We start from the raw sequence: 20,731 nt of genomic DNA, 5'->3' as shown, positions 1-20,731 counted from the left end.
AAATCACGCGTTCTGTCTCTGAAGCTGAACTTGTGGGAGGGGGAAAGTGAGCTAAGCACATCTAAAGAGACGTGAGAAAAGAAATCAGAAAGCGGGCCCCGCACGCTCTGATTTTTGCTGCTTACATTACATTTACCTACAAAACAGACAGCCTGGTGACAAAATAAAACTGGTGACAACCAAAGCACACAGTCTGGCTCTCTGTAATTTAAGGTTCAAATTTGCAATTTTTAAGAAAATAAATATATGCAGTTTTTTCCCAGGATCCAGGGCAACTCATGAACAATCCTTGACAAAACCTCTTAACAGAATAAGGATACCAGTGATCGATACGACAGATTGAAATCAAACTACTTTTTGATTTGCTCGGCAGTTTATTATGTTTAACAGGATCACTTAACCCAAACTCTTTTGTGCATTTAGCGTCACCCGCCTACTTAAAGACATCGCACAGTGACAGCTGCGTGTGACAACACGCAGCAACATGGTCGTCAAGTTGGCACTTGAAGCATGGGCCGGTAACGTGACAATAAAGCTCTTGGGCTGCAGTTCAGAATTTCATTAGTTCAGTTCGTTAACTCTGCCCGTTGCTGAAGGCAGGCCAGCTCAGCTGAAGCTGCTGCTCTTCATATAGGAACGCACTCGAGCAAGCAGCTATGTTATGCAGTCCGTAAAATGGTCATTTAACCAAAAGAAGCGAAGGCCACCGGATTCCACAGGTTGAGATCTATGCTTGAAGTTTCTTACAACCAAACTTGTTTTAAGGTGGGAAGGGGAGGGGGGGAAATCACATGAACAGGTCATCGTATCCCGGAGGAGGAAGATGGTCTGGATCGGGGCTGAAAAAGAGAAACATTTTGTAACCACTGAGAAATCCAAACGTTAAGCACACAACACCCGCCCCCTACCCCAGTAGTGCATAGGGTCGCCAGCCCTCCAGGACTGTCCCAGAGTCTCCAGGAATTAAAGATTAATCTCCTGGAAACCGCTACATGCAAACCGTAAGAAAAATAGGGGGCACTTAAAAACTGTATCTTTGAACGCTTCTGTTTATTAGCTAAAAAATATTGGAGATGGGGAAAAACAGCCGTTTGACTGGGTGGGACGGATGGCCGTGTGATGAAACATCCAGGAATACGGTCAATCGAGTGGTGCAGCTAACAGAGTTCGACCCTACGTGGAAAACTAATCCATCCGAGCTGGACAGCCAACAACAGGTCTCACCGGGAGCAACACCAACGGCAGCTGAAAGGGCAAAGCTTTCTGTTTCTGGCACTTCCGCCACAGCAACTGACACCATCATTGGAGCAGGTGGCACAGGGGGAACAGCGGGGGGTGGGGGCGAAAGAGCTACACCAGCGTCTTGATTCTGCCGGTAGACGGTAATGGAGGCCAGGAATCACCGGGCCCCAGGTGAAAGAGCGGGTCGTGCGCAATCCCTGCAAATATTTCCACTTGGACTCCCGCAGATTGTGCAAAGTGAGAGCTGCCAGATTAGGGGACGCTACTGGTTACACAGAATCAGAGAATGGTTACAGCACGGAAGGAGGCCTTTTGGCCCATCGAGTCCGTGCCGGCTCTATGCAAGAGCGATCCAGCTAGTCCCACTCCCCCGCCCTATACCTGTAGCCCTGCAATTTTTTTTCCTTTTAAGTACTTATCCAGTTCCCTTTTACACAGTGAGTGGTTAGGATCTGGAATGCACTGCATTCCAGATCCTAACCACTCACTGTGTAAAAAGTTTTTCCTCATGTCACTTTGGTTCTTTTGCCAATCACCGAAATCTATATCCTCTGGTTCTCGACCCTTCTGCCAATGGGAACAGTTTCTCTCTATCTACTCTGTCCAGACCCTTCATGATTTTGAATACCTATCAAATCTCCTCGTAACCTTCACTGTTCCAAGACGAACAACCCCAGCTTCTCCAGTCTATCCACGTAACTAAAGTCCCTCATCCCTGCAATCATTCTAGTAAATCTTTTCTGCACCCTCTCTAAGGCCTTCACATTTTTCCTGAAGTGCGGTGCCCAGAACTGGACACAATACTCCAGTTGTGGCCGAACCAGTGATTTATAAAGGTTCATCATGACTTCCATACTTTTGTACTCTATGCCTCTATTTATAAAGCCCAGGATCCTGTATGCTTTTTTAACCACTTTCTCAACCTGCCCTGCCACCTTCAATGATTTGTGCCCATATACCCCCAGGTCTCCCTGTTCCTGTACCCCTTTTAGAGTTGTGCCCTCTTGTTTATATTGCCTCTCCTCGTTCTTCCTACTGAAATGTATCACTTCGCATTTCTCTGTGTTGAATTTCATCTGCCACGTGTCCGCCCATGCCACCAGCCCTGTCTATATGTTCTTGAAGTCTATCACTATCCTCCTCACTGTTTACTACCCTTCCAAGTTTTGTGTCATCTGCAAATTTTGAAATTGTGCCCTGTACACCCAAGTCCAAGTCATTAATATATATCAAGAAAAGCAGCGGTCCCAGCACCGACCCCAGGGGAACACCACTGTACCCCTCCCTCCAGTCCGAAAAACAACCGTTCACCACTGCTCTCTGTTTCCTGACACTGAGCCAATTCTGTATCCGTGTTGCCATTGCCCCCTTTATTCCATGGGCCACATTCTTGATGATAAGCCTACCATGCGGCACTTTATCAAATGCCTTTTGACAGTCCATATACATCAGATCAACTGCATTGCCCTCATCTACCCTCTCCATCACTTAATTATGTCTCTATCTCTCCTTCAATTCATTGTCTCTCCATCTCTCCTTCAATTCATTGTCTCTCCATCTCTCCTTCAATTCATTGTCTCTCCATCTCTCCTTCAATTCATTGTCTCTCCATCTCTCCTTCAATTCATTGTCTCTCCATCTCTCCTTCAATTCATTGTCTCTCCATCTCTCCTTCAATTCATTGTCTCTCCATCTCTCCTTCAATTCATTGTCTCTCCATCTCTCCTTCAATTCATTGTCTCTCCATCTCTCCTTCAATTCATTGTCTCTCCATCTCTCCTTCAATTCATTGTCTCTCCATCTCTCCTTCAATTCATTGTCTCTCCATCTCTCCTTCAATTCATTGTCTCTCCATCTCTCCTTCAATTCATTGTCTCTCCATCTCTCCTTCAATTCATTGTCTCTCCATCTCTCCTTCAATTCATTGTCTCTCCATCTCTCCTTCAATTCATTGTCTCTCCATCTCTCCTTCAATTCATTGTCTCTCCATCTCTCCTTCAATTCATTGTCTCTCCATCTCTCTTTCACTCTGTCCAAACGGGCCCACGCCTGACTTTAACCAGGTTTGCGGTAAATCTTCCTGCTATGTCCACCTGCGCTGTGGAAGCACTCAACAGTACAATTATAGATTACGCTCTTCCAAACTCTGGCTGTAGCTGGAAAGAAGATTTTGGGCTGTGCATGCTAATAGCGGTGGGAGCAATTTGGAGTTGTGAATCAAGAAGTATGTGGCATCACACTGAAGCATACTGTTAGAAGTGATTGCTTCTACACTGTCTGGACGCAAGGAGTCAATAAACAACATGCAAACATTGCATTTATTAAGCTTTCTGCACATTTCGATCAATAAAAACAGTTCACACATACCCAGAACGACCTGGTGCAACTGGTCCGAATGGGTCAAATCTGGCTCCAGGTGGGACAGACCCGGGTGGAAGCTGTCCTGGTATCCCCGATGATGGGTCAAAACCAGACTTTGGTAATCCTGACCTTAAAGGATCTACTATCATTCCACCTCTTCGATCACTGGTGGACAAAACAAATAGAGAAACACATTAAGTGCACTGCATAAAACCCAAGGAACCATCCTCAGATTCACCAGGGACTCCACGCAACTGGGATTGGAATTAAACCTGTTCAAGGCCAATTCTCTTCAGTCCGGGAGTGGAGACTCATCCAGTCATTCAGGGCTAGATTTCAACTCAAATCTCGGAGGTGAAACTTGCAGTCTTTCAGTCCAGTCCTCTCACTTGTACCTCTCAGAATGAATGCGAACACACAACAACAAATGCATTTAGAGAGGCTGACACTCCAGTTGCAGTACCGAGGGAGTGCTGCACTGTCGGAGGTGCCATCTTTCGGATGAGACCGTAAACCGAGGCCCCGTCTACCCTCTCAGGTGGATGTAAAAGATCCCACGGCACAATTTCAAAGAAGAGCACGGGGGGGAGTTCTCTCCGGTGTCCTGACCAATATTTATCCCTCAACGAACACCTAAAAACAGATTATCTGATTATTTATCTCATTGCTGTTTGTGGGAGCTTGCTGTGAGCAAATCGGCTGCTGCATTTCTTACATTAAAACAGTGACTACACTTTAAAAAAAAAAGTACTTCATTGGCTGTAAAGCACTTTGGGATGTCCCAAGGTCGTGAAAGGCGTGATATAAATGATGTGGGCTATCACACTTTTAGCCTTCCCTCCCCAGGAACTAACAGTGCAGTCTGAGACCCGGTGTATCCAGGTCCTGGCTTATTTCTGGCCTTTCTGCTACAATCCCAATGGAATTACAGTGGGTATGCATGGATTTCTGGGGTTTCTCAGAGTACCAGTCTGGAGCAGAAGCATGTAATATCACTGAATCTAAGACTGCAAAATCCACTGAACGTTACCAGCATCTTCACAGGTTTGCAAGAAACCAAATGTTAGACTCAACATCACTTAGATTTGCCTGGCAGGACCAGGACTATTTTAAAGCAAATGCAATTTAATTCAGCAGCACAGAGAACTAGTCCACTTAAAAACCTGTAAATTGAAGCCAGAGGGGGCTTATAATTAGGAAATTTAGCAGCACAGACAGACTCAATCACATTGCTTTAATTAGAAAACAGATTAAAGCTACCGGAGGCAATTATTAATTCATCTGTTTGTTAACCAATCAACTGGTGCTATAACTGGAAAAGTGAGGATAAGTTTATAACGAGTTTTGTTCAGAAACTCTGGCAAAAATAAAACAGGGAAGAACACTGTTTGAGGAGAGCACTGAGCATTGACGTCCCTCACACTGCAGGCACAACACATTACAAGAACTGGTTAGGGTCGCTGGTTGCTTTACATAACTTGAAACGGCTTCTGTTTTCACTTTCCCCCAATCCATTTTAGTTCCCAGTTTCAACGACCCCACCCAGCTGCCTTTTCGCCCGCAGAGCGCGACGCGGTCTGGGTCGGCAATCTCGAAACACGTGGACAGAGCCCGCTGGCACAGCATCAACTCAACCATCGGCTGTGCTGGGTAGTGAGCTGGTCTCCATCCCATGGAGCTTGCCAGCGAAAAGTGGAGCTCAAAAGTCAATCAGTGCTGGGATTTGTAACCATAGCGACAAAGGCAAGTCAGAGAAAAGTATTCAACATTAACACGGTTGTGTCAGTCGGGGCTCAGTGGATAGCAGTCTCCTCTCGGAGTCAGAAGGTTGTGGGTTCAAATCCAGAGACTTGTGCACATAATTCAGGCTGACTCTTCAGTGCAGTACTAAAGGAGTGCTGCATTGCCAAAAATGCGCACAGCAAGCTCCCACAACCAGTAGTGAGATAGTTACCAGATAATCTGTTTTAGTTGAGGGATAAATATAATGGCCAGGGCACCGGGGAGAACTCCCCCGCTCTTCTTCGAAGTAGTGCCATGGGATCTTTTACGTCCACCTGAAAGGGCAGGCGGGCCCTCGGTTTAACGTCTCATTGGAAGGACGGCACCTCGACAGTGCAGCACTCCCTCTGTACTGCATTAGGAGTGGGGTTAAAGTGGTGAGGCACAGGGAGGAGAGTCACCCTTTCAAACAGAATGGAGGTTCAGTTAAGCGGTGACCTAATCTGTGTTTGGTCTCCACCATGAGCAGCGAAAACTAGACTGGAGGAAGCACGAGTAAATTTCTGTTTCACACTGAAGGAATACTTAGGCCCTTAACAATGATGGAAAAGGAGGTGAATGAACAGGCACTGCACCCACTGTAGTTGAAGGGGAAGGCAACAGCAAGAAGGGCAGCTGGAAGTTACGGTGAATGGAAGATTCAACAAGAGTATCCCGGAGAGAACGGCTCCCTCTAGACAGCGGGGGAGGGAGGGGGAGAGGTCCTCGGTGGTGGGATCATGTTGTAGGTGGCAGCAATGTCAGCAGGCGATCTGGTAAGTGCAGGGGCTGGGGTGGAAGGCAGCATGGATGCGAGAGGAGGTGGGGGAAGGGAGCGAGAGCAGAGGGGCAGAGCGCAGTCCACAGAGAACAGAACAGCCTCGGTAGCAATTGCCACTAATACAATCGCACAGACGTGGCACTTCGTGGCTTTGCAGCAGAGTCTGAATGTAGCAACAAAATACTCCACCTCTTAACGTGAATATTTGGATCAAATAATTAAAAGGCAATAAAATCAGTGGCAAGGAGTCCTTTCGCTTTGAAGAACTCCCCATTCCCACAGAGCTTATAAAACATGAGTTTGGTTATTATTACACTGGGACAAAACTTCACTCTCACCAGTTGGGGTTACACTTCTCTCTCTAACCTCCCCCCACTGCGGTTTGGGTCAGGAGGGAAGCCTTCTCCTCCTGCAGTGATCTCCTCCATAACTGAACAAAAAATGTAAAGACAGAAGCATCTAATTAAGTGTTGCTGTTGGAAGGCAATTCAGGATTGGATGGAGCCATTCAGACCCAGTTCCTGTGACGAGTGTGTGACAACATAGCTTCACTGTACTTCACATCAGTTATCCACATGTGTAAAGTGCTTTGAGATGTTTGAGTATGAAAAGCACTGTAATAAATGCAAGTATTATTATTCCGAGCAAATGTTTCACATGGCATAGCCTTGATAAACAGAAAGAATCGGTAACTTCAGGAAGCTTAAAGAACTGACTGCTTCGAATTACGGTAAAAATCATGGATTGAGATTTCAAACAGCGAGCACAGGTCAAACTGGCATATGCTCGTACAAAAATTGCACACAGTTAATACAGGGCATCAAACGCATTATCGTGACTGCTAAAACTTAATAAACCTACTTAACCCAAATGGAAAAATTGTTCTGCAGACTACACTTGAAGAATCCAGCCGCTATTGGTTTGATTAAAAAAGGGAGAAGTGATTTACTGCTATTGACCTTCATAAATTACGGAATAATAATGGACGCTCGGGAGTATGCTAGGCTGTACTGTAATATAACGCAGATTGACTGATAGAGGGGAGTCAGATCGAATGGTTCCATCGTGCAGCATGTCCTCATTTTAAAAACCGCTGTTCTAAGCACAAGCTGGTCACTGATATTTAATTACTGTTTGATCAGGGAACATTTGAATCCAGAAATGAACATTGTAAAACACGGAGAACTCTTTTAAAATTTGATATGAGATGGAGCACTGCCAAGGATGGAGGAAGGGCTGGGGCTCGGCGATCTTAAATTCCGTTAAGTTAATGAAATGCTGTCGGAAGGGAAGGTCGGTTCTGGGAAGAGCCTGTGTCCTGTTATCATCAAAACAGATAATATTGCACTGATCCGTACCGGGGTCGTTTCATTTCATATTTGAACCAGTTGCTCTGTGTCCGGCACTGCTTAATTAAACAAGCCCGTGAACCGACTGATGTGTGAATCCCTACTGCTCAGTCAAATCCACAGTTACAGGTTTTACAAGCTGCAGTTTTTAAGCAGAAAAATGTCCAGCGATTGTCTCTTTAAAAATAGATTCATCTTAGTTAAATAAAAGATGAGGCAGTGTGGAGATAGGGTTGAAAAAGTTTTCATTACAGAAAGCAATTAAAACAGAAATAGGAACATAGCAACAGGAGTAGGCCATTCAATGAGATGAGATCATGGCTGATCTGAATCCTAACTCCATTTACCCACCTTGGCTCCATATCCCTTAATATCCTGGCAAAAGTCTATCAATCTCAGATTTAAAATTATTAATTGAGCATCTACTGCTTTTTGTGGGAGAGAGTTCCACACTTCTACCACCCTTTGTGTGAAGAAGTATTTCCTAATTTCTCTCCTGAGTGGCCTGGCTCTGATTTTAAGGTTATGTCCCCTTGTCCTAGACTCCCCCACTAGCAAAAAAAGTTTCTCTCTATTTACCCTATCAATTCTTTTCAAAATCCTAAAAATCTCAATCTTAACCTTCTATATGAAGAGGAAGAAACCTGTTTGGTGGAAATGCTGCTTCATTGGAAAAGTTTTTTTTTAAATGCAAAAAAATAAAAATAATTCTCCATAATACCATTTGTTCGGACAGGATTTAAGGAATCACAGCACTAGTTGATCCCAGAAGTAAATGGTTTGTGTATTTAATTATTGCACTGGTCTTTCTTTGCTCTTTCGTTTTCAGTAGGTGGGGTGGGGGAATGCTCCTGAGACTGACCTCCATATAATTCTGAATAGACAACAACAACATGTATTTATATAGCGCCTCTAGCGTAGTAAGACGTCCCAAGGAGCTTCACAGGAGCGGAAACAGACAAAATTTGACACCGAGCCACGTAAGGAGATATTAGGACAAAAAGTGTGGTCCAAGAGGAAGGTTTTAAGGAGCGTCTTAAAGAAGGAGAGAGAGGCGAGGAGGTTTGGGGAGGAATTCCAGCGTTTAAGGCCTAGGCAGATGAAGGCACGGCTGCCAATATATTTAAACTAAATGGGACATGAAAGCATTGCAAAAGATCAAAACAAGACTAGACCTACCCGAACCCTTGAAAAGATGATAACACAGCTTCTATGAGGCAATGCAGTTTGAGAGTTATGTACACAAACTTTCAAATATTTTATTGCAGACCAATAAATTGCATGTGGGATCATCAACATGTGAAGACGATGCAGTGGAACAGAACAGAACATGCTCTCTGATAATAGGACTCAGACTGGTTAAGCTCAGTTGTTTCTGGGGCCTACAGCAGAGACTGTACTCAGACCCAGGATCAAAGGGCGTTATCTCACTATATCACCCAGAGAAATAAATTAAATGTACTTTAATGAAACAACGGTTTTCATCAACTGATCTTGAAAAGCTGGATTAGTTCCAACCGGTGATTCAATTTCAACAAGCGCTGCCCTAAGTTGAGGGAGACACAATTGAGGAAGTGTGCACGTGAGATCCACACAGGCTGAGGAAGTGTGCACGGGAGATCCACACAGGATGAGGAAGTGTGCACGGGAGATCCACACAGGATGAGGAAGTGTGCACGGGAGATCCACACAGGCTGAGGAAGTGTGCACGTGAGATCCACACAGGCTGAGGAAGTGTGCACGTGAGATCCACACAGGCTGAGGAAGTGTGCACGTGAGATCCACACAGGCTGAGGAAGTGTGCACGTGAGATCCACACAGGCTGAGGAAGTGTGCACGTGAGATCCACACAGGCTGAGGAAGTGTGCACGTGAGATCCACACAGGCTGAGGAAGTGTGCACGTGAGATCCACACAGGCTGAGGAAGTGTGCACGGGAGATCCACACAGGATGAGGAAGTGTGCACGGGAGATCCACACAGGATGAGGAAGTGTGCACGGGAGATCCACACAGGATGAGGAAGTGTGCACGGGAGATCCACACAGGATGAGGAAGTGTGCACGGGAGATCCACACAGGCTGAGGAAGTGTGCACGTGAGATCCACACAGGCTGAGGAAGTGTGCACGTGAGATCCACACAGGATGAGGAAGTGTGCACGGGAGATCCACACAGGCTGAGGAAGTGTGCACGTGAGATCCACACAGGATGAGGAAGTGTGCACGTGAGATCCACACAGGCTGAGGAAGTGTGCACGTGAGATCCACACAGGCTGAGGAAGTGTGCACGGGAGATCCACACAGGCTGAGGAAGTGTGCACGGGAGATCCACACAGGCTGAGGAAGTGTGCACGGGAGATCCACACAGGCTGAGGAAGTGTGCACGGGAGATCCACACAGGATGAGGAAGTGTGCACGGGAGATCCACACAGGATGAGGAAGTGTGCACGGGAGATCCACACAGGATGAGGAAGTGTGCACGTGAGATCCACACAGGCTGAGGAAGTGTGCACGTGAGATCCACACAGGATGAGGAAGTGTGCACGGGAGATCCACACAGGCTGAGGAAGTGTGCACGTGAGATCCACACAGGATGAGGAAGTGTGCACGTGAGATCCACACAGGCTGAGGAAGTGTGCACGTGAGATCCACACAGGCTGAGGAAGTGTGCACGGGAGATCCACACAGGCTGAGGAAGTGTGCACGGGAGATCCACACAGGCTGAGGAAGTGTGCACGGGAGATCCACACAGGATGAGGAAGTGTGCACGGGAGATCCACACAGGATGAGGAAGTGTGCACGGGAGATCCACACAGGATGAGGAAGTGTGCACGGGAGATCCACACAGGACGAGGAAGTGTGCACGGGAGATCCACACAGGACGAGGAAGTGTGCACGGGAGATCCACACAGGATGAGGAAGTGTGCACGGGAGATCCACACAGGATGAGGAAGTGTGCACGGGAGATCCACACAGGATGAGGAAGTGTGCACGGGAGATCCACACAGGATGAGGAAGTGTGCACGGGAGATCCACACAGGCTGAGGAAGTGTGCACGTGAGATCCACACAGGCTGAGGAAGTGTGCACGTGAGATCCACACAGGCTGAGGAAGTGTGCACGTGAGATCCACACAGGATGAGGAAGTGTGCACGTGAGATCCACACAGGCTGAGGAAGTGTGCACGTGAGATCCACACAGGCTGAGGAAGTGTGCACGGGAGATCCACACAGGCTGAGGAAGTGTGCACGGGAGATCCACACAGGCTGAGGAAGTGTGCACGGGAGATCCACACAGGATGAGGAAGTGTGCACGGGAGATCCACACAGGATGAGGAAGTGTGCACGGGAGATCCACACAGGACGAGGAAGTGTGCACGGGAGATCCACACAGGACGAGGAAGTGTGCACGGGAGATCCACACAGGACGAGGAAGTGTGCACGGGAGATCCACACAGGATGAGGCAGTGTGCACGGGAGATCCACACAGGACGAGGAAGTGTGCACGGGAGATCCACACAGGATGAGGAAGTGTGCACGGGAGATCCACACAGGATGAGGAAGTGTGCACGGGAGATCCACACAGGATGAGGAAGTGTGCACGGGAGATCCACACAGGATGAGGAAGTGTGCACGGGAGATCCACACAGGACGAGGAAGTGTGCACGGGAGATCCACACAGGACGAGGAAGTGTGCACGGGAGATCCACACAGGACGAGGCAGTGTGCACGGGAGATCCACACAGGATGAGGAAGTGTGCACGGGAGATCCACACAGGATGAGGAAGTGTGCACGGGAGATCCACACAGGATGAGGCAGTGTGCACGGGAGATCCACACAGGATGAGGCAGTGTGCACGGGAGATCCACACAGGATGAGGAAGTGTGCACGGGAGATCCACACAGGATGAGGAAGTGTGCACGTGAGATCCACACAGGATGAGGCAGCGTGCACGTGGGTTTGTACAAGGCCAGCTATCTCGCATAAAGAGGCAGTGGAACAAATAACTGGTGAGAGATTAAAGGGGTGTTGTTCCTGTAGGGTCTGTGGAGGCTGCTGTATAGCCCCCAGCACCCTACAGATCTCTGTATGACCCTCAGTGTTACAGTGAGCACCCTACAGATCACTGTATGACCCTCAGTGTTACAGTAAGCACCCTACAGATCTCTGTATGACCCTCAGTGTTACAGTGAGCACCCTACAGATCTCTGTATGACCCTCAGTGTTACAGTGAGCACCCTACAGATCTCTGTATGACCCTCAGTGTTACAGTGAGCACCCTACAGATCTCTGTATGACCCTCAGTGTTACAGATTTATCAAACTGAAATTAACACCACCACAAGTTCAAAATTGAAGTCTGTATTCTTGCTTTAACAAAGGTCCACTTAAATTTTCATAGAATTACATAGAATGTACAGCACAGAAACAGGCCATCTGGCCCAACAGGTCGATGCCGATGTTTATGCTCCGCATGAGCCTCCTCCTTCCCTTTTTTAATCTCACCCTATCAGCATATCCTTTCATTCCTTTCTCCCTCATATGTTTATCTAGCTTCCCCTTCAATACATCTATGCTATTCGCCTCAACCACTCCTTGTGGCACCGAGTTCCACATTCTCACCATTCTCTGGGTAAAGAAGTTTCTCCTGAATTCCCTATTGGATTTAATAGTGACTATCTTATATTCATGGCTCCTAGTTCTGGTCTCCCCCGCAAGTGGAAACATCATCTCTACATCTACCCTATCAAACCCGTAATCTCATGATCTTAAAGACCTCTATCAGGTTACCCCTCAGTCTTCTCTTTTCTAGAAAGAAGAGCCCCAGCCAGTTCCACCTTTCCTGGTATCATCCCAGTAAATCTTTTATGGCACTTCTCCAGTGCCTCTATATCTTTTTTATAATATGGAAACCAGAACTGTGCACAATACTCCAAGTGCAGTCTAACCAAGGTCCTATACAAGTTTAACATAACTTCTCTGCTTTTCAATTCTATCCCTCTAGAAATGAACCCTTTTTTTTGGTCTTATTAACCTGCGTTGCTACTTTTAGTGATTTGTGTATCTGTACCCCCACATCCCTCTGCTGATCTACCCCATTTAGACTTATTATCCAAGCAGTATGTGGCCCCTTATTCTTCCTACCAAAATGTAATACCTCACACTTATCTATATTGAAATTCATTTGCCAATTACACGCCCATTCTGCAAGTTTATTAATGTCTTCCTGTATTTTGTTGCAGTCCTCCTTGGTATTAATTATACCCCCCAATTTGGTGTTGTTCGCAAATTTTGAAATTGTACTTCCAATTCCCGAAATCAAATCATTGATGTAAATGGTGAACAACAGTGGTCTCAGCACCGATCCTTGTGGAACACCACTTCCCACCTTTTGCCAATCTGAGTAGCTATCTTTAACCCGTACTCTCTGCTTTGTTTTGTAGCCAGCTTGTTATCCATTCTGCTACTTGTCCCGACTTCACATGCTCTGACCTTAGTGACGAGTCTACAATGCAGCACCTTATCGAAGGCCGTTTGAAAATCCAAATATATTACATCTACTGCATTACCCTTGTCTACCCTTTCTGTTACTTCTTCAAAGAATTCAATAAGGTTGGTCAAGCATGAACTTCCCTTTTGAAATCCGTGCTGACTATTCTTTATTATATTTTAGGTTTCTAGATGTTTTTCTATTACATCTTTGAGTAAAGATCTTTCCTACCACCGACAGTAAGCTAATTGGTCTATAGTTCCCTGAACTTGTTCTATCTCCCTTTTTAAATATAGGAATCACATTAGTTGTCTGCCAGTCCTCTGCTAATATTCCCTTTTCTAATAAATATTTATATATATGTATTAGTATCTCTGCTATCTCTTCCCTAACTTCTTATAATATTTGCGGATGTAATCCATCCGGACCAGGGATTTTATCCTCTCTAAATCTGATTAGTTTATCAATTATCTCCCCCTTTCTATCTTAAATGTGTTTATATCTTTTAAAATCTCTTCTTCTAATGTCATGCCCACCATGTTCGTCTCCCTGGTAAATACTGAGGCAAAGTAATTATTTATTATTTCTGCCATTTCGCTGTCATTACCTGTGAGTTTATCGTGTGTATCCCGTGGCCCTATCCCTATCCTGAGTTTTCTTTTGTTATTTATGCGTCTGTAGAATACTTTACTATTTCTTTTTATATTCCTTGATAATTTAATTTTGTAGTTTCTATTTGCCTTCCTAATTTTTTTACGACTTCTTTCCTAACCTCTTCGTATTCCCCTTTGTCATCCTCTCCTTTGTTGTCTTTGTCCTTAGTTTCAATTTTGCCCTTATTTCTTTATGCATCATCCATGGTGAGTCATTACTGGCTGGTTTGTTCTTGCTTTTTAGTAGAATATATTTCTCCTGAACTCTACTGATTTTCATCTTGAATTTGTGTGAAGAGAACCCTGGTGCGGAAAATGTGCAAACACTGAACAAGTGTTCCAAAGACCCCTGAAATTGGCAACATTGTGTTTTAAAGTTCAAGACTGGGCAATGGTCATAAATGTATTTTTAAATGCAATTGAATAAACGTTTTCATACCTAAACGGGTCAAGGTCATCTCCTCCTGTTGCGAACGGCGCCATAGGGTCAGACCTGGAGTGGGGGGGGGGGGTAGAAAAGTGCGTTTGTTAGCTGTGCTATAATCAATATAACAGAAGGCGTCAAACATTCCAAGCAGTGTTGTGTCAGCAATGGTACATTTCTTGAAATAATTGAGCCGCGCAATATAAAAAATACATGTACTGGCTTCCTGCAGCAACCTTTAAAAAATGCATCCAATCAAAGGTTTACAGGCGATCGTTCAAACGACTCTGCCCTCCACACACTCTGGGAATCTATAATCCACCAGCAGAAGCGATTAACGGAAGCTTGGCCTCTGTGCAAACTCTGCCAAGCTGCAGATTTAATACCGTGACGACGCAGATATCCACTGTGCCATGTACCCTGCTCTCTGGTGTTCTGCCAGCTCTGAACACAAGCCCTAAAGTGCAGACAAGGAGTCCCACTAATAAAACCTACAGAATTCACACCGCAGGTTAACGGTTGCTGGGTATTCACTTGCAGTTCCTCTTGCTTTGTATGCTTTCCTGACCAGTCTCCCATCTTCCACCTCCGTAAATTTGAGTTCATCCAAAACTCTGACGTCCGTATCCTAACTCGCACCAAGTCCCGTTCACCCATCACCCCTGTGCTCTCTGACCTACATCGGCTCCCGGTCCGGCAACGCCTCGATTTTAAAATTCTCATCCTCGTGTTCAAACCCATCTCTATCTCTGTGACCTCCTTCAGCCCGACAACCCTCCCAAGAACTCTGTGTTCCTCCAATTCTGGCCTCTTGTGTATCCCCGATTTCCTTCACCCCTCCATTGGCGGCCGTGCCTTCAGCTGCCTAGGCCCTAAGCTCTGGAATTCTCTCCCTAAACCTCTCTGCCTCTCTCTCCTCCTTTAAGACGCTCCTTAAAACCTATCTCTGACCAAGCTGTCCTAATAGCTCATGTGACCCAGTGTCAAATTTTTGACTGATAACGTTCCTGTAAGGTGCCTTGGGACATTTTACTATGTTAAAGGCACTATATAAATGCAAGTTACTGTTGTATGACAGTTTCTGTTGGGTAAAAATATAGGAACCAGAAAACACTGATTTTCCTTTACAATGACCTCAATGGAACAGAATATTGAGCAGGGTGTGTAGCGTGCGGCCGATCCACCACTGCCTGTTTTCTGCCCCTGCCAAAGATGAATTTAAACCCACCATGTTTAAACCAAGTAAAATAACTCACTAAGGTAGGGAAGTGTGGAGTTTTCTTTATTTTGTATCATTACACAGACATAAATTGTACTAAGTAAATTAAGCGAATCTGAACATAACCGCTGTTCTGTATGTTCACTCACTGTGAAATAAAGCAGATTAACAAACCGCGTCAAGCCTCACCCCATCATGTGCTTTCTTGATCTGCCTTCGGATTGAGAAGTACATGTGCAAAAGACACAAATATCCAGTTCAGGTCACGAGGGCATTATTGTTGCATCCCATGGTTACGCTATCATACAAATGGATATTGGGCAGTGTGAGCCTCCTTCCATAAAAAGTATGTTATTCGGACCTCAGACGGGAGCAAATAATGCCACTAAATCCAAGCAGGTATCTACGATCCACTTGAATTTATAACAGCACTGAAAAGTCTGCAATACTGCAAACGTATTAAATGTTACAGTACTGAATTAAGAAATCTGAGAGAAATTCCTGCATTTTTAGCAATCACAAGATGCCTTTTGGGTGACACTAATGAACTACTTAACAGCAGTTATTGGGGGGTAAAGGCATAACAAAGTTATAATGAATTCTTTGTAGAATGCAATTTCCAATGGGACCATACGTAAAATGGTGAATGAATACAAACTAAACATAGTAGTAATACTATCAATTCAGAGGAAAACTCATATTGATATTGGTAGATAGTTGGGATATTATGAACAAACTTATAGCATCTCCATTCAGACTTTTTCATGTACATATACTCAGAGTGGGGGGAGGAGGGTGCATTCAGCTACGGAGCCATGTGACCCAGGCCCAGTATGTACACAGCCCGTGCCCAGGTACAATATGCGAGCAGTAGCTCCGGAGACCCAAATACAAGGTCCAGGCACTACACGTACACAGTGATGACTGAGGAGGTCGGGAGCATCACTGACTATAGGCAGGTGCAGTCCTGTGGGACAAGCGAGGATTCATGGATTAGTGCTACCTCTCTAAAGTGTTCATAGTATCAGAGTAGGTACAGCACAGAAGGCGGCCATTCGGCCCATTGTGCCTGTGCCGGCTCTTTGAAAGAGCTATCCAATTAGTCCCATTTCCCTGCTCTTTCCTCATAGCCCTGTAAATTTTTTCCCTTCAAGTATTTATCCAATTCCCTTTTGAAAGTTACAATTGTTGTAACAGTAGATTTAAACTCTGGGGTTCTTCAGTGCAGTTGAAGATCCCAGGCAGAGAGCTCACAGCTGGAGCTCGTGATCTGGCCCTCACTGCCCTGAAATACTTCCTGATTTTTCAAAGAAGTGCCTTCTTTTAAAAAATAAAAAAGAACTAGCATTTGTCCAGCACCTTTCACAACCTCAGGACACCCCAAAGCGTTTTACAGCCAATGTAGTACTTTATGAAGTGTAGTCACTGTTCTAATGTAGGAAATGTGGCAGCCAATTTGCGCACAGCAAGGTCCCACAAACAGCAATGAGATAATGACAAGATAATTTGGTTGAGGGTTAAACATTGTACAGGACAACGGGGAGAACTTTCCTGCTCTTATTCGAATAGTGCCATGGAATCATTTACGTCCACCTTAGAGGGCAGATAGGGCCTCAGTTTAACGTCTCATTTGAAAGACGACACCTCTGACAGTGCAGCACTCCCTCAGTACAGCGATGAAATGTCATGAAATGTGCTCAAATCCTGCAGTGGGACTTGAGCCTGTAACCTTCTGACTCTGAGGCGAGCGTGCTACCCACTGAGCCACAGCTGGTACTGGACTAAAACGGAGACCTGGGTGATGTACCAGAGAGCTGCTCATTAAACTGTACCCAGTAAGAGTCAACAACTTCATGAGGAAAAGGAGCTTAAATTTCTCAACTGAGAAACTTTCTATCTGCTTGATCCCCGGCCCCAACATCTGCCGTAGCTCAATTCCCTGGTTATTCAGCAGCAGCCTAACCTGTGTCTGGGTTCAGTTAACCTGCTACTGGTAGTTTAGTGCCAGTGTATAACTCTGTTATGGGCAGTATTGTATTGTTTTGCTCAGTGTTTAAATCAAATCTACTCAGATTAAATAAACCAGTTTTCAATTTTATCAGGATTGATGTGATTTAAATTCCACAGACAGTGCCTCATTGAATTGATTTCTTTTTAATGGGCTTCTATAACATTTCTATGGCAATGCAGCCTCTGCTAATAAAGGTAAGTTTATATACAGCTCTGATTAATTAGATTCATTGAGTAAGCTCCGATGTGTTTAGTGCTTGGCCTTTTCTGTGATGGATTGTGCACACTGCTGCCCTTGGGCTGTGTGGTGAAAATTATCATTAGCCCCTTATTTAAATTTATTTTGCTGTGGAGAATTGAAGAAGCACATTCTTGAACTGCTCCAGTGCCTCCTTTTCAGTTCAATGTTACGATTTATACTCGAAGCTATTTCCAAAGGTCCCTTCTGTGCAAGCTCCAAAACCGTCTCCAGGAGCTCAAGGGCAAGACGACTGCTGAGGTGTCAGCTGTGACTGAGTGAGTAGCACTCTCGTCTCCGAGTCAGAAGGTCGTGGGTTAGTCCCACTCCACAGTCTTGAGCGCATAATCCAGGCTGACACTGAGGGAGTGCTGCACTGTCGGAGGTGCCGTCTTTCGGATGACACGTTAAACCGAGGGCCCGGTCTGCCCTCTCAGGTGGACGTAAAAGATCCCATGGCACTATTTCGAAGAAGGGCAGAGGAGTTCTCCCCGGCGGCCTGGCTAATATTTATCCCTCAACCAACATCACTAAAAATCAGATTATCTGGTCATAATCTCGTTGGGTGTTTGTGGGACCTTGCTGTGCACAAAATTGGCAGTGTTTTCCTATATTACAACAGTGACTACACTTCAAAGGTACTTCAATGGCAGAAAAACGATTTGGGGCATCCTGAGGTCGTGAAAGGTGCTATATGAATGCAAGTTTGTTCTTTCGTCTAACTGTAATTCATGAAAGGACTCTGTTTGTCTGATATCCCAGGTACGATTTTGAAGTTGTTCGCTCTGTTTGGCTGTAGTTATGGACACTCCAATTACCGGTCTCTCGGAGCTATACTTCCCCACCCGGAAACACACAAGTTAAGCTGCTCCTGTCACCACTATTCACCGCCAATAAATTACTTTAGAGAAAACTCAGTGCTGTTGGGTAGACAAACACAGCAGCCATTTTGCTCACAGCAAGACCCCACAAACAACAGATGAGATAAATAACCAGACCATTTGTTTTGGTTTGGGGGAATGAATGTTCCCCCAGGAGACTGGAGGGGAACGACTGGCTCTTTGAATAGTGCCATATTCACCTGAGGAGGAACTGATTGAACAACTCATCTGAAAGACGGCACCTCCGACAGTACAGTACTCCCTCAAAGCTGCACTGAAATGTCAACCTAAATTATGTGCTCAAGAACTGGAGCTGGGCTCGAACCCACCACATTCTGGCTCAGTGCTATCCCTGACAAGTTCACACTGCTTGTTCACCAGTGAATACAGAAGCAGTGTATTATTTTTGTTGTAGGATTGTTGTTTTTCTACGTTCCCTGCCCACAGCAGTGTGACTGAGTGTTTGTTTTGCAGAGAGGTACTTATTTCCTTGGGTGAATTGATGTTCCGTGGAAGCTGGATTTAGTAAGTGTATAATTGGTTTGAGGTGTCACCGCTAACAGTTGGACTGTTTATCATTTTAATAGTGTGTGTTCTGGAGATTATAGCTGATGTATTTATTGGCATCAGTCCTGTGTCTAATTGTATATCTGTGTGCTTATGTGTGAATGCATGCACATACACACAAACAGACACATACACACAGGGCACCGGGAAAACTCTCCTGTTCTTCTATGAATAGTGCCATGGGCTCTATTGCATCCACCTGAGAGGGCAGATGATTTAATGGCTCATTTGAAAGACGACATCTCCAACAGTGCAGTGTTCCCTCAGTACTGCACTGGGAATGTCAGCCTAGATTATAAGCTCAAGACTCTGGAGTGGGACTTGAACCCGTGACCTTCTGATTCTGAGGCGAGAGTGCTACCCACTGAGCCACGGCTGACATACTGAATGGAGGGAGATAACATCCACTGTCTCTCCCCTGTCTACTAGGTTTGTCATCTCCTCCAAGAAATCCCATAAATTACTCAAGCATGACTTGGCATTCTAAAACTATGCTAACTTCAAAAAGTAGTTAATTGAAGTACTTTGGTATGGAGGTACAATACGTATGCAAGTTCTTTCTTTAGACAGTGATTGTTAACAAGCTATTTAATTTTGTGTGTGTGTGTGTGTGTGTGTGTACGTGTGTGCGCGCGTGCGTGTACGTGTGTGCGCGCGCACGTCCCCACGCCTCACATTCACTTTTGCACAGGATTCACGAGATAGTGATCAGGAGCAGGAACCCTGGCTTCTCCTTATTTACTCTATCATAACCCTTCATAAATTTTAACACCTCTATTAAATCTCCTCGTTACCTTTTCTGCTCTAAGGAGAACAATAACAGCTTCTCTGGTCTCTCATCCCTGGTATCATTCTGTTCGAACATCTGCAGCTAAATGCCAGTGAGTACAATAAGTACCGAACTATACTTCGCACTTGGCTTCCCAAGTGAATTTCAGTCTTCTCTCTGCATGAAGCTAAGAAACAACGATGGCTTGCCTATAAAGTGCTTTCAAATGCTTGGTGCAGAGGCAAGCTGGCTATCTGGATCAGACTGTGAACACAACATTGGAGCGTACAGGCAAAAGATTTAGTTTCAGCTGTGGCTCATTGGTAGCACTCTCACCTCTGAGTCAGAAGGTTGTGGGTTCAAATCCTACTCCAGAGATTTGAGCACAGAATCTAGGTTTGACACTCCAGTGCAGTACCGAGGGAGTGCTGCACTGTCGGAGGTGTCGTCTTTCCGACGAGATGTTAAACCGAGGTCCTGTCTGCCCTCTCAGGTGGCACTATTTCGAAGAAGAGCAGAGGAGTTCAATATTTTCCCTCAACCTACATCACTAAAACAGATAATCTGGTCATTATCTCATTGCTGTCTGTGGGACCATGCTGTGTGCAAATTTGCTGCCACGCTTCCTACATTAGTGACTACACTTCAAAAGTACTTCATTGGCAGTAAAGTGCTTTGGGACGTCTTGGGGTCATGAAAGGCGCTATATAAATGCAAGTTCTTTCTTTTCAGTAAAAAATATTCTAGTAAAGGTACATTTTCGTGCTTTTTCAGGATAGGCCACACCACTATGTCCAGCTATCCTGGAAATAAAATCGAATGTTTTTAGCAGCCAAATCTAAAGCCAAGTGAAGAGTGGTCCCCTCGCAGCTGGCTCCGTTAAAAGCGGTGAGACCGCTTTGAGGTACAGGCATTGGGTGAGCCCTTGATTCCTGAATCTGGAAGTCTTCCCCAGCCCAATGCAGCGAGCGCTGCATCACCAGCCGATAC

General features: G+C 45.4%; 1 protein-coding gene across 1 annotated transcript in view; it reads right to left on the bottom strand.

Annotated features, from left to right (window-relative positions):
* Positions 1 to 354: 354 nt before the first annotated feature.
* Positions 355 to 20,731, bottom strand: part of psmf1 (proteasome inhibitor subunit 1) — a 36,398-nt gene continuing 16,021 nt past the window's right edge. Inside the window, exons 5-7 of the mRNA XM_068000207.1 lie at positions 14,073 to 14,126; positions 3,610 to 3,768; positions 355 to 839 (exon numbers count right to left, since the gene is read on the bottom strand). Of these exons, the coding sequence (XP_067856308.1) occupies positions 788 to 839; positions 3,610 to 3,768; positions 14,073 to 14,126 (265 nt within the window). The 3' untranslated portion in view covers positions 355 to 787. The remainder of the gene's footprint in view (positions 840 to 3,609; positions 3,769 to 14,072; positions 14,127 to 20,731) is intronic.

This window comes from Heptranchias perlo, chromosome 19 (assembly GCF_035084215.1).
Source record: "Heptranchias perlo isolate sHepPer1 chromosome 19, sHepPer1.hap1, whole genome shotgun sequence".
NCBI classification, from domain to species: Eukaryota; Metazoa; Chordata; class Chondrichthyes; order Hexanchiformes; family Hexanchidae; genus Heptranchias; species Heptranchias perlo.
This window is presented reverse-complemented; position numbering and strand designations above follow the sequence as displayed.